Below are 12,356 nucleotides of genomic sequence, written 5' to 3' on the forward strand. Positions count from 1 at the left end.
AAATTCCTACTTAAAATCCATTTCCCTCCTGGAATCCCCAGAGATGATTTCTCCACTGATGGTGGTCCGCATTTTCTTGTGCTTGAGCTGTTATCCTTTATATCATATCTGCCTGTTTGGTGGGTACTTTGGTTGAAATTCTGGCTGCACTGCGGTTAATGATAAAACTCCCATTGACTGACTGGGGCAAGGACTTCACTCTACCCTCTTCTGTCCTAGGCCCTTTTTCATTGCGAGGGAGGTTTAAAAGGGATCTGAATGTAAAGAAAACCAGGGCCATAATATAATACTGCTCTAGTATGTGAGTAAGTACCATACCAAAATGAGGAAGGGCAGATGTATCAGCTGCCTCATTCTTGTTTTTGTTTCAGACCAAGATGTGTTTATAACAAACCATTATTCAGCCCTCATTCCATAGAGAGAGAGCTCCATCAATATATTATTCACTGTTATCTCTGTGATCTTGATCTCTCTTAGGGCAGATCTACACTACAAATACCGCACCATTGCAGCTGCCCTGCTGTAGTGCTTTATCGAAGGCCATGTCTACACTACACAGTTTTGTCAACAAAATTCAGCTTTTGTCGACAAACCCATGGAGGTGTATACATTGCAATGCTCCTCCCACTGATTTAATTCTCTGACCTAGAAAAAACACCTGGACAAGAATGCATAGAGCTTTTTGCGACGATGTTAGAGCGACACAGTGTCAGTGTAGATACTGCATTGCTTATGTCACCTTAATTGGCTTCTAGGAGGTGTCTCACAATGTCCATCATGACTGTTCTGGTCATCAGTTCACAGGTACACAGGCATGGTACACATGCTCCCCTCCCCCTTTAAAGCCCGGGGAATTTTTGAAATTCCTCTTCCTGTTTGCTCAGCATGGACAGCTCACGTAGCATCTTCCCAGCCAGCTATGGTGACTCTACACAGCAAATGCTCGCCTTCCTGGAGTACGCGGGAGTTGTTAGATCTGCTGGGTCTGTGGGGAGATGAAGCTGTACAGTCGCATCTCTGCTCCAGCCACAGGACGTTTGATACCTACAGGCAGATTGCTCGTGGCATGGAGCTGAAGGGGTACGAGCGGAACATGCAGCAGTGCCGTGCTAAGATCAAGGAGCTGAGGCAGGCATACCAGAAGGCAAGGGAAGCCAATCGTTGTGGTGTGTCGTCAAAGACATGCTACCTCTAAAAGGAGCTGCACGCCATCCTTGGCAGCAACCCCACTTCCACTGCCAAGAGCCCTGTGGATACTACAGGGGGGCTGGCGGCAACGGCCAGCAGAGTGAACCCCAAGGACGAAGTGGTGGACAAGGAAATGGAGTAGGAGGAGGATGGGGGTCAGGCGACAGGGTCGTCTGATGATGTGGCAAGCCAGGACCTGTTTTTAACTCCAGAGGTGTCTAGCCAGTCCCAGCAATCCAGCTCTGGTGTGCCTGATACAGGAGAGGGGAGCTGCGGTAAGTACTCGTTATGCTTTGATACTGCAGGGAGAAATGAGGTAGAGCTAAGGTTTTTTTCCCCAGAGTAGAAGACAGATAGAAATAACTAACAGTAGCACCGTATGCATCTGTCTCTCATTCCCCTATGTAGCTAGACAGAGGGGACCCTGCAGAAAAGTTTGTTGATGCACACCGGGATGTCATGGGAATCCTCCATACTAACCTCTAGGAAACTTTCGTGGAGGTACTCTGCAATCCTCTGCCAAAGGTTCCTTGGAGGGCTGCCTTGTCCCTTCCCCCCAGGGTAGGAAACTTTGCTGCGCCTATCAGCAATTATGTCTGCAAGCACCAAAGCAGCGCACGGCGAGCAGCATACGGACCCAGTCTGCAGCCACGTGCATGCAGGAGTTGCACCCTTGCATCCTCGGTTACCCTGAGGAGCGAGATATCAGCTTGTAGAAAACAGTGCCTGTATTCAAAATAGTTTGTAATGATCCCCCTCTGAGACCTCCTCATGCTTTGTCCCATCTTACTCCCTCCACATCATGCCCAACTTACCATGGTTAGGGTTCTTGCCATGCAGTCTGATTGGCAAGGGAATGTGAGAAAGTGGTGTATGTTACTTGTATGAATCAGGGCTGTGATTGTACTCACAATAGTGCCTCTGTCTATTGTTTCTTTAGCTTCTGCAGATGTGGCCATGAGAGTCTCCTCCGGCTAAGTGGCTCCGTCTGATAAGGAGACGAACCAGGAGGAGTAAGGAAGACATGTTCAGGGAGGTGCTGAAATTGTCTGATGCTACTGATAGTGAGCAGAGAGCTTGGAGGGAGGATATCAGTGAATGGATAGCCAGCGGAGAAAACGGGCAGGAGCAGATGATACAGCTGCTCAAGGATCAAATGGACATGCTGAGGTCGCTGATTGCGCTGCAGGCAGAACACATCCATGCCACTTCCTCCTGCAGCCCATTCAGAATTGCCTTCCATGCCCTCCTCCAAACTCCCCACACACATGTCTCACATGTTCCTGATCCACCACAGTACCCCATGCACTGCACCCCAGGGACATGTTTCACAATGACAGCTGGACATACACCCAGCTGTGAGAGCCTCACTGTAAAAAGTGCTCTTCATTGTCATGTCCCTTGTATGTAATAGAAATGTTTGTATAATTGTTGAATAAAAATGTACTTATGGAAAGAAAATGAATCGTTATTAGTTTCCTACTCATGATGGTTGCTGCTGAAATTCATACACAGTGGCAATCAGAGCATTTGCAGAGGAAACTTCATGCACACATAGCAATCATTACAGCGGTCCTACTACAGTGCAAGAATGCTATGCCTGGCTCAATGCATTATAGAAAGACATATTGTTATTGTCAAAATGCTCCTTCAAACCTGCCCTGATTCGAATAGCCTCCTTTGCCTCCCCACCCCCCCCTGTTCTAACAGTCCTGCTAACTGGCTGCTCAAAAGCAATTGCCAGCCAATCCACCTCAAGGCTGTTCCCCTGAGGAAACTTTTCTCCCTTACTTTCACAAATGTTATGCAGCGAACAGCAGGCTGCTATGACCATGGGAATATTTTCTGGATTGAAGTCTAGCCTGCCAGAAAGGCAGCGCCAGCAACCCTTTAATTCTACACCTGCTGAGCCTGTTGTTGAAGCGCTCCTTGCTGCTGCCAAGGGTTCCAGTGTAAGGCTTCATAAGCCAAGGGAGCAAGGTGTAGACTGGGTCTCCCGAGATCACAATTGGCATTTCCATATCCCCAATCACAATCTTTTGGTCTGGAAAGAAAGTCCCTGCTTGCAGTTTTCTATACAGGCCAGTGTTCCTGAAGATGCGTGTGTCATGCACCTTCCCTGACCACCCTGCGTTGATGTCACTGAAATGACCCCAGTGATCAACCAGCTCTTGCAATACCATAGAAAAGTAGCCCGTTCTCTTGATGCATTCCATAGCAAGGTGGTCTGGGGCCAAAATGGGGCATGTGTGCCATCTATCGCCCCACTGCAGATAGGGAATCCCATTACTGCAAAGCTATCCACTGTTTCTCGCACATTGCCCAGAGTCTCAGTCCTTCGTAACAGGAGTCAATTAATGGTCGTGCACACTTGTATCACTGCAACCCACATGGTGAACTTCCCAACTCCAAACTGATGCATAACTGATCGGTAGCAGTCTGGAGTTCCCAACTTCCATACAGCAATCGCCACTCACTTCTCCACCGTGAGGGCAGCTTTCATTTTGGTGTCCTTGTGCCAGAGGGCAGAGGCAAGCACAGTTCCTGGAAGGTGGCTTTGTGCATCCAAAAGTTCTGCAGCCCCTGCTCATCATCCCATACCTACATCACAATGCGATCCCACTACTCAGTGCTTATTTCCCAAGCCCAGTATCAATGGTCTGCTATGTGCAGCTGCTCCATGAATGCCAATAGAAATCTTGAATTGTTTTTTTTCCATGCCACACAGAGAGCAGACATCATGGTGTCGTCAGATTCGCAGCCCATGAAATACTGCAAGATCAGCCAAGTTGTGTTCATAATGCTCATCACAAGACTGGAGAGCAGCTCAGGATCCATGCTTTCAGGCAGAGATCGTGGGCGCACAGTTTGCATGGGCTGTTGAAAAGCAGTGCAAAACATAGCAAGAAGCCCATGGAATGATGGGATGAAGGAAACTGCATCATGGGACTTTGAGCCCACCCCCATGATGCACTGGAATCCCTTCCCAGAGAACCCAGCAGCAGATGGTGGCGAGTTGCACAGTGGGATAGCTACCCAGGGTGCACTGCTCTATCAATGTAAGAGCACCAATTCCAGGCATGCTTTGCTGTCACAAGGAGCGTTGTGTGGACATGCACAAGCAGTTTAATTACAGCAGTGGAGGATCGTCAACATAACTTAAATCGACTTAACTTTGTAGTGTAGACATAACCAAAGACACTCTAAGCTGAAGGAAGAGCTCTCCTGTTGGTTTAGTTACTCCACCTCAGTGAGAGGCGGTAGCTGTGTCGGTGGAAGAAGGTCTCCCACCAACATAGCACTGTCTATAGGGGGGATTACAGTCAGTATAACATATGTCGTTCAGGGGTGTGGATTTTTCATACCCCTGAGAGACGTAGTTATACCGAAGTAAGTGTGTGGTGTAAACCTGGCTTAGGCTGTTCCTCAGAGAATCCCGCCCTTGATAGGGAACCGTGGTTCGTCTTGGAGTTGCAGATTCAATAACATTTCAGAAAATACTCTACACATAGCTTTGGTCTACACAGCTCCTTGTGTTTCATAGTCTGCACTGGTATTCGTCCACTGATTGTTCAGTCCCATTTAAGGTGACTTAGGGAAAGGTCATAGAGAGTTGATCCAAAGTTCAGTGAAGTCAGTGTTAAAACTCCACTACATTTGATTGGCCTTTGGATCAGGCCTTTAGCTAACAGTTTGTCATTTCCTCCATAAATGAGGGACAGTCCCTCATTTGTCTACATGGGGACACTCAGGAAGGTTAATCTGAATTAACTAAAGGTGTGTAAAAGCATTAAATGAAATCAAATCAAGGCCACTTTAATTCAGAATAAAAGTGTCTACATGAGTTTTTAATGCTGTTTATCTAATCCATGTTAAACATTAATTTGGATTAACCTTCCTTAATGTCCCCTAGTAGATAAGCCTTAAGTGGTTTATCTACAGCATGTGCCCAGATACCATATGGTCTGTGATATGTTTTTCAGTATACTTCTTTATTCTTCCAAATTTCCTTTTCTGTTAAAATAAGCAGTAAAATAAATAATAAAATAAGCAGTACAGAGACATGCTTTAAAAAAAAAAATGAAACGCGTAAGATATTTCATACCAGAGGATGCTGAAACATGCGACTTCAACAACATCTGATGGTAATCTTGAGCCAAAAACAAACATGCGAAAAACGTTGTCTTCACTCATATTCAGTTCTGATTTGAATTAAATGTTTTCAAAAATGTGTAGCACTTAGGTACTGTCTTTTGCCATGAAAAATAGCTCTCATCTTTCAGATTGAGATAAATGCCTGTAGGTATAAATTCTGATTCATGTAATATATGAAAGAAAAGTGTTAGTTGAGCAAGAGCTCTCAAAATATACTGCACATTGTATGCTACTTACTGACTAGAGCACATAACAGCTACCTGATTTGTTAGTAAAGTTAATAGGACATAAATATGAATGATGGTAACAGAACAAAGCCAAAAGGAGAGCAGGAACATATGGCTCTTTTATTATGATGGAACCAGTTTGCTTGAAATTAAAATTTGTTGCAAGATTCCATTTTTCTGCTTTTAAAAAATACCATAGCTCAGAGGATTCCAACTTGGGAGAGCAGTTTGTTGGCACGAGCAAAATCTTACTTCAAAATCTCCAGATTTATCATTTCTTTTTGCATTATGTCTATGGGTAAGTGTTCCTAGTTACAACCCCACATTAAGCAACCGTGATTCTAAGTCTGTTGTAATCTTCCCACACTAAAATACCAGCTGTTTTCTTTCTATATATAATAGCTATTCATCCCATAGAGTATTCTCGGCATGGCTTGCCTTGTGGAAAACCTATGCTGCTAGTAATGTGGGCTACCACTGTGTATTATATGGAAGACCTTGGTTTACAGTTTTTACCCCCCCTTTTTTTTTTACTGAAAATTTTCCAAAAGGCATTATTTGGGTGTTGTTTTAACCAATTTCTACCTGAATTTTGGAAGTGCCAGATCTCCCTGGAACTGGCTCCCTGCTCCAGAGAGATGATGGCTCGATAACCTGTGCCAGGTTACTGAGCTGTTGTCTCTCCTTCTGGAGTAAGGAGCCAGGTTAGAAGTACTGGAATGATTTGAGCGCTGGTGTACAATTGGCCAATCCTATGCGCACCGCATACACATTAGCAGCTTGACAGACAGCTTGGATAGTTAGCAGCATTCAAAGTAAATAAAAGTTAGTGAACTACTTTTCATGCTAAAATGATTCAAAAATGAAAACCTGTGTCTAACTACATTTCAGAACATACGGGTTTGTTTTTTTAAGTTAAAAAAGAAACACATGAGAAGAGAGTAATATTTACCCAGAAAAATGCAAAGTGGATTTTTTTGCACTGATTTTTAATTTTTGGTATTAAACACTGGTACATTTCCAGGAATTTTTAAACTAAAATAACCTGAGAATGAAGGGCCTTAATTATATGATGCATCATAATTCCAGATCTCAGTATTGACTGTATACAGTACCGCTTAACCAAAGAGAGCGGGTGTCCATTCGGTAGCTTAAACAACAGGACTCTGCTTTGTTTCATAGTCGGATCCGAACAGAAGTCAATAGAAAGACCTCGTTGATTTCAGTGCAAAGACAGTGCAGGATGATGTGACCTTTGACAGCTTTCCTGATCTTGGCTTTACTGGCTGGAGCTTTGGGGGATTTAAATGAATTCCCTTGAAAATGAGGGGAAGTGATCAAGTATTATTTCTCACGCATTGCTTCACTCAGATATTTGACAGGGTCAGTTATTGCTCAATCTGAGGGTTGGCGTTAGGTTGCGTGGCTCGAGTCCCGCTTCTCTTGCAAATGTCATAGAGAAGTTAGGAAGGGAAAATATCTTGACAAGAATAACTGCATATAAAAAATGCTTGCAATAAAAATACAGTAACAGCATGTCCACTCTCAGTTCTTGGGATGCATTTGAAGTGGTATAGTTCTGCCTGACCAAAACAGAGCCCACCAGGTTTTCTTAAAAGAATATGTATCTTAAGCTGCTCAAATAACATTTTATGCTGCTGTTAAACTTTGCAGCAGTTAGTGTCACAAAGAACTTTTTAAACTGTTGTTGTTATTCGTGCTTAAACAAAGCAATGTTTACAGAATGTGGCTATTCTGAGACTGGAAAATTGAGACGCCAGGATGAAATAAAATGCTATCTTTAATATGCTTCTGCTAAAAACATAGTCACAGGAAAGTAATGATGTTAGAGGCTCTATTCTTTTGTTGTTCTCACATCCCTTGTGTCTTAAGGTTAGACCTTACAAGGTTACTGTCAAGAAAAACAATACAACACAATCTATCGTAGGAGACAGAGGTCCAAAATCTCTCAGCAAAGAGTATGTAAATCCAGAACAACGTTGTGACCAGCAGGGCTAGAAGTCTCTCTCTGAGATCTAGCCCAGGTGTCTGCTGTCGCTGTTGGGTGTGCCAGAAAACTCAGTCATGGGGAGAAAGTTGTTGGCTCAGCTGCAGACTTGGGACTGTACAAGATCTGAGCTTTTGGGGCTCCCTCATGCTGAACTTGGAGTAACCTGAGATCCAGAATCAACTTTGGGGCTATTTGACTAGAGACCTATGTATAACGGTATGGTATCGGAATACTTTGCCATTCTTAATCTTGACACATTCAGAATGGCAGGAGAGGAATATTATTTCACTGTTGGATAGACTCAAGAAGGCAGCTTGGAGAAGAGGAGGTTACAGTAGTCTTGGTGAAAGGGAAAATTATGGTATGAATGAATGTTTTAGAAGCAGAGACAAAAGGGGTCGATTCTGGAAATGTTATAAAAACAACAAGATTGGGCAAGATCCTGGTTGCGAGAAGAAAAGGAAACGGAGTATCAAATATAACCCGCCAACTGCCAACTTGAATGACAGGGAGTTAGCAGAGCTGTCAGTAGTGATGGAGAAAGGAAGAACATATTGCATGTGTGGTGATGGATTCAGTGCATCCAGCATCACACATCACCAGAGCATGCAAAATTTTAATTAACCATATGATTGTGACTTCGATGGAACTATTAATGTGACTGAATCCATAGTATCCAAATGCCTGTGTCTATCCAAAACAAAATCCTGTCTCTCAACCTCAGTTAATCGCAGTAGAAGTATTCTTACTGGAAACTGATTAACTGAATATTCATTCCCCTCTCCTCTCCCCCAGGATAGTCAAATAATCAAGCCACTTCTGTATTTCTCTGCTGCTGTGGGTTTCTTTTGCATATTTCTCAGGTCAATGCATAGTGGCCCATGCGAAATCTATACTTACAGACAGGGCCGGCTCCAGGGTTTGGGCCTCCCCAAGCAGCCAAAAAAAAAAAAAAAAAGCCGCGATTGCGATCTGCGGCGGCAATTCGGCGGGAGGTCCTTTGCTCCGAACCAGAGTGAGGGACCGTCCGCCGAATTGCCGCCGAATAGCTGGATGTGCCGCCCCTCTCCAGAGTGGCCGCCCCAAGCACCTGCTTGACAAGCTGGTGCCTGGAGCCGACCCTGCTTACAGATACGTTTTGACTGCATATCTTAAGGAGAAAGTGCACTGTTGTTGCCTAAATATATTACTTCCCTGTGGATCATTGGTTTGTAGTGATGTTTCCACTACGATGTTGGCCATCACACAGTCATAGGTATTTTTCTGTGGGCCCGATTCACAGTCCATTGAAGTCAGTGAAAAGACTGCCATTGATTGCAGTGGGATTTGCATCAGGCCCTATATGATCATATTTGAAATCTCTTTTGAAACACACGGGTGTCAAATAATACCCTTTTTAAAGATAATGTCCGTAGCAAAGTTTGTGATTTATGCATAATGAAAAAGACAGGCCCTTAGTCTAGAACTTAAGCTGTGCTGGGAAATGCATGTTCAGGCTTTTATTAAACACTTTCTGTTAATAATACTCATGTTGAAACTATTTGCCTTCATGAAAATAAAGGTCTAAACAAGCACCTTTGAGAAACTGCATCTGGGCTACATCAACTGTAATTTATATCTCCCTAGGAATGGACGGACGAAGTTTTCAGTTTGGCAACAAACCTGCTGGCACACAACATGTCAAGGGATGCATTTCTGGAAAAAGCGTAAGTAGCCGTAATATTTATTGCCAAGGGTGTTACTCCTTGTTCTGAGTCATTTTCCTTTTTCTTTTGTCAGCCTTCTTACCATCTATTGTTTATACTTTGTTGGCTTGTCAGTTCTGTAAACATGGATTTTCCTCTCTTGCTGAGTTCAAAAAACTGATATCTAAAAAAAACTAGGGAAATCTGATTCCTTTCACAAACTATTACCTAGGAGACATGGCTGGAATACACTTTTGAATGCCGTTGCATTCTTCCTGCTACACACACAGGGAGTGACGTCAGGTCTTGGCACTGCTGCTCAGGGTTAAAAACAATGAATTTCAGACTGACCCACTTCTCTGGTTTTTTTCTGTGCTATCTATTATTAGTCAAAGAATGAGAAGTACAAGATTTCCATTTTCCTCCGTCTGATCCCTCGGGTCTCGGTACTCAGTAGAGAGAAACTGTGAATCTGTTCATCTAGATTCATTGGCAGAAAATACATTGATTCTGAGTGTTGTAGGACAAAGTACAAAGGGTGTTTATGAGAAGTTCATAAAAATAGCAGGCACTTCGCAAATTAAAGAAAAATAGTTGAATAAATCCAAGATTACCAGGTGTCATGTGGATGATGAATGCACAGACAGAGATAGTTTCGTTTAAGTGACAGTGCTGAAAACTTCATGATAGAGCCTGCCAGATTAAGATGATGATTCCTGGCCAGTGTTACCTTACTTGCTTTATCCTGTTATAAAGAGAACTGCATTCAAAGTTCAGGCATACCAGTCCCTGGCGAAATGCAGCTCCTGTTTTCCAGAGCTTGCCCCAGAGGGTCGCTTGGTTCATTTACTGAAATGGTTGTTATTGTAGGGCTCAGAACATGACCATTTTGATTCTTCTTTGAGTGACGGTCCCTATTGTATTCCATTGTGGGTTATGCATGCGCATCGTGCACCCGGAGTCGGAGAATTTGAAAGTAGTGTCCGTTGGTCTGTGCATGTGTCCTGACTCACCTCCTGCTTCCGTCTGAGGTGATAAAGGGCGGGATGGACTGACTGCGTCTTCAGTTCCTTCTCATTGCCTCATGGTCTGGGTTGAAACCTCCAGAGTCCATCTCCGACGCAGCTCTAATACTTTTAATTGTACATATGTTTATCAGTTTTAGTTATAGATTTAATAGTTCTACTTATTTTCCTAATTTTAGTAGTTTACCAGTTTTAACAGTTTAGAATAGAGTAGAATTTGGGTACCGAACTATGCCCAGAACGCCGGTCTTCAATCCTTCTGAGTCAGCGACAACCACCAACACAGCCTCTACTGCCTGGGAGAATCTCACATCACCGCTGGGTGCAATATGTGTCAAACTTTCCCCAGCCATACCTGAGAAGTTTGAGCAGTAAGGCCTTGTCTACACTACAGAGTTAAGTCGACTTAAGTTACGTTGACGATCATATGTTGCTTTAATTACATTGGTTGTCCATGTCCACACAACGCTCCTTGTGTTGGCAGAGCATGTCCATGGTTGGTGCTCTTGCATTGACAGATAGAGCATTGCATCATGGGTAGCTATCCCACCGTGCAACTCGCTGCCCTCTGCCACTGGGAGATCTGGGAATGGATCACAGTTCACCATGGGGACTTACTGTCCCATTATGGAGTTCTTTCCGTCCCATCATTCCATGGGCTTCTGACTTCATTTTGTACCACTTTTGAACAGCCCCGTAAACTGTGCGCCTGCCATCTCTGCCTGAAAGCATGGATCCTGCACTGCTCTCCAGTCTTGTGATGAGCGTTATGAACACAATGCAGCTGATCTTGCAGTATTTCATGAACTGCGAATCTGATAACGACACCATGGTGTCTGCCCTGCTGTGTGCCCTGGAAAGAAACAATTCAAGATTTCTGTTGGCATTCATGAAGATCACCTTCCTTGTTGATATCGCTTTGGCGAGAAGGGTCGGTGAGCTCGGAGCTATAATGGCAGACCCGCCATTTACAATATTCCACAGGGATAAGGTCTCTTTATGCCTATACCCGACATTTTTACCAAAGGCGGACTCCCCATTTCATATTAACCAATCCATTCACCTACCTGTTTTCTTCCCGAAACCACACACATCCACAGAAGAACGTAGACTCGATTCCCTCGACGTATGACAGGCTTCGGCCACTTACCTGCAGAGAACAAAAACAATCAGGAAGTCCCCTAGACCATTTACTGAGGTAGCAGAGAGGAGAATCAGGGGACACACCATCTCCACCTGGAGAATCTCCAAATGGATTTCTGTCTACATCAAACTCTGCTCCCCGCGGAGGGTATGGGCTCATTCCACTAGAGCGCAAGCAATGACCACGGCATCCCTTCAAGATGTGCCTCTCATAGACATATGTAGAGCATCCATGTGGAGTTCTGTCCACACATTCACAACACACTACGCCTTGGTGCAGGACTCGGCAGTTGATGACTCCTATGGCATGGCGGTTCTCTGCACAACCCTTCCATCCTCATCTTTGCACCCTCCTCCTACTTAGATACTGCTTGTCAATCACTCACACTGGAATACAATAGGGACTATCACTCGAAGAAGAAGACAAGGGTTGGTCTGCCCCGCCCTTTATCCCCTTGGACGGAAGCACAAGGCAAATCAGGGTGCATGCACAAACCAGCAGACACTACTTCTAAATTCTTCAACTCCAGGCTAATGATGTGCATGCGTAACCCACAGTGGAATACAGTTAGGGACCACACATCTCAAAGAACCTCCAGTGACAGGTAAGTCACCTCTTCTTTCAGCTTTTAACTCATAAACTACTAACACTAGACTGAATTGCACATGGTAGACACAACCCTGTGTTGGGGACAGAGCAGAGATGCACTGGCTCTCGGGGAAGCACAGCGTGTGTGTATGTACAAGGGCACACAAATTGCTACAACTCTAAGATGTGTAGAATTGCAGGCAAGCATGGTATCTCCATGCCTTTTATTGTTCCACTATTTAATAGCTCACTTAGGTGCTGTAGGATATCCAGGACCCTGAAGCACAGATGCCAAATCAGAGTTACTCAAGGTATCTTTGACTTTGAAGATTA

General features: G+C 44.1%; 1 protein-coding gene across 3 annotated transcripts in view; it reads left to right on the top strand.

Annotated features, from left to right (window-relative positions):
• PLCB1 (phospholipase C beta 1) overlaps window positions 1–12,356 on the top strand; it is a 627,096-nt gene that overhangs the window by 400,590 nt on the left and 214,150 nt on the right. For all 3 annotated transcript variants that reach the window (XM_054022546.1, XM_054022548.1, XM_054022547.1), the window contains exon 5: window positions 9,208–9,287. In XM_054022546.1, coding sequence (XP_053878521.1) covers window positions 9,208–9,287 — 80 coding nt within the window. The remainder of the gene's footprint in view (window positions 1–9,207; window positions 9,288–12,356) is intronic.

This window comes from Malaclemys terrapin, chromosome 3 (genome assembly GCF_027887155.1).
Source record: "Malaclemys terrapin pileata isolate rMalTer1 chromosome 3, rMalTer1.hap1, whole genome shotgun sequence".
In the NCBI taxonomy this organism is placed as follows: Eukaryota; Metazoa; Chordata; order Testudines; family Emydidae; genus Malaclemys; species Malaclemys terrapin.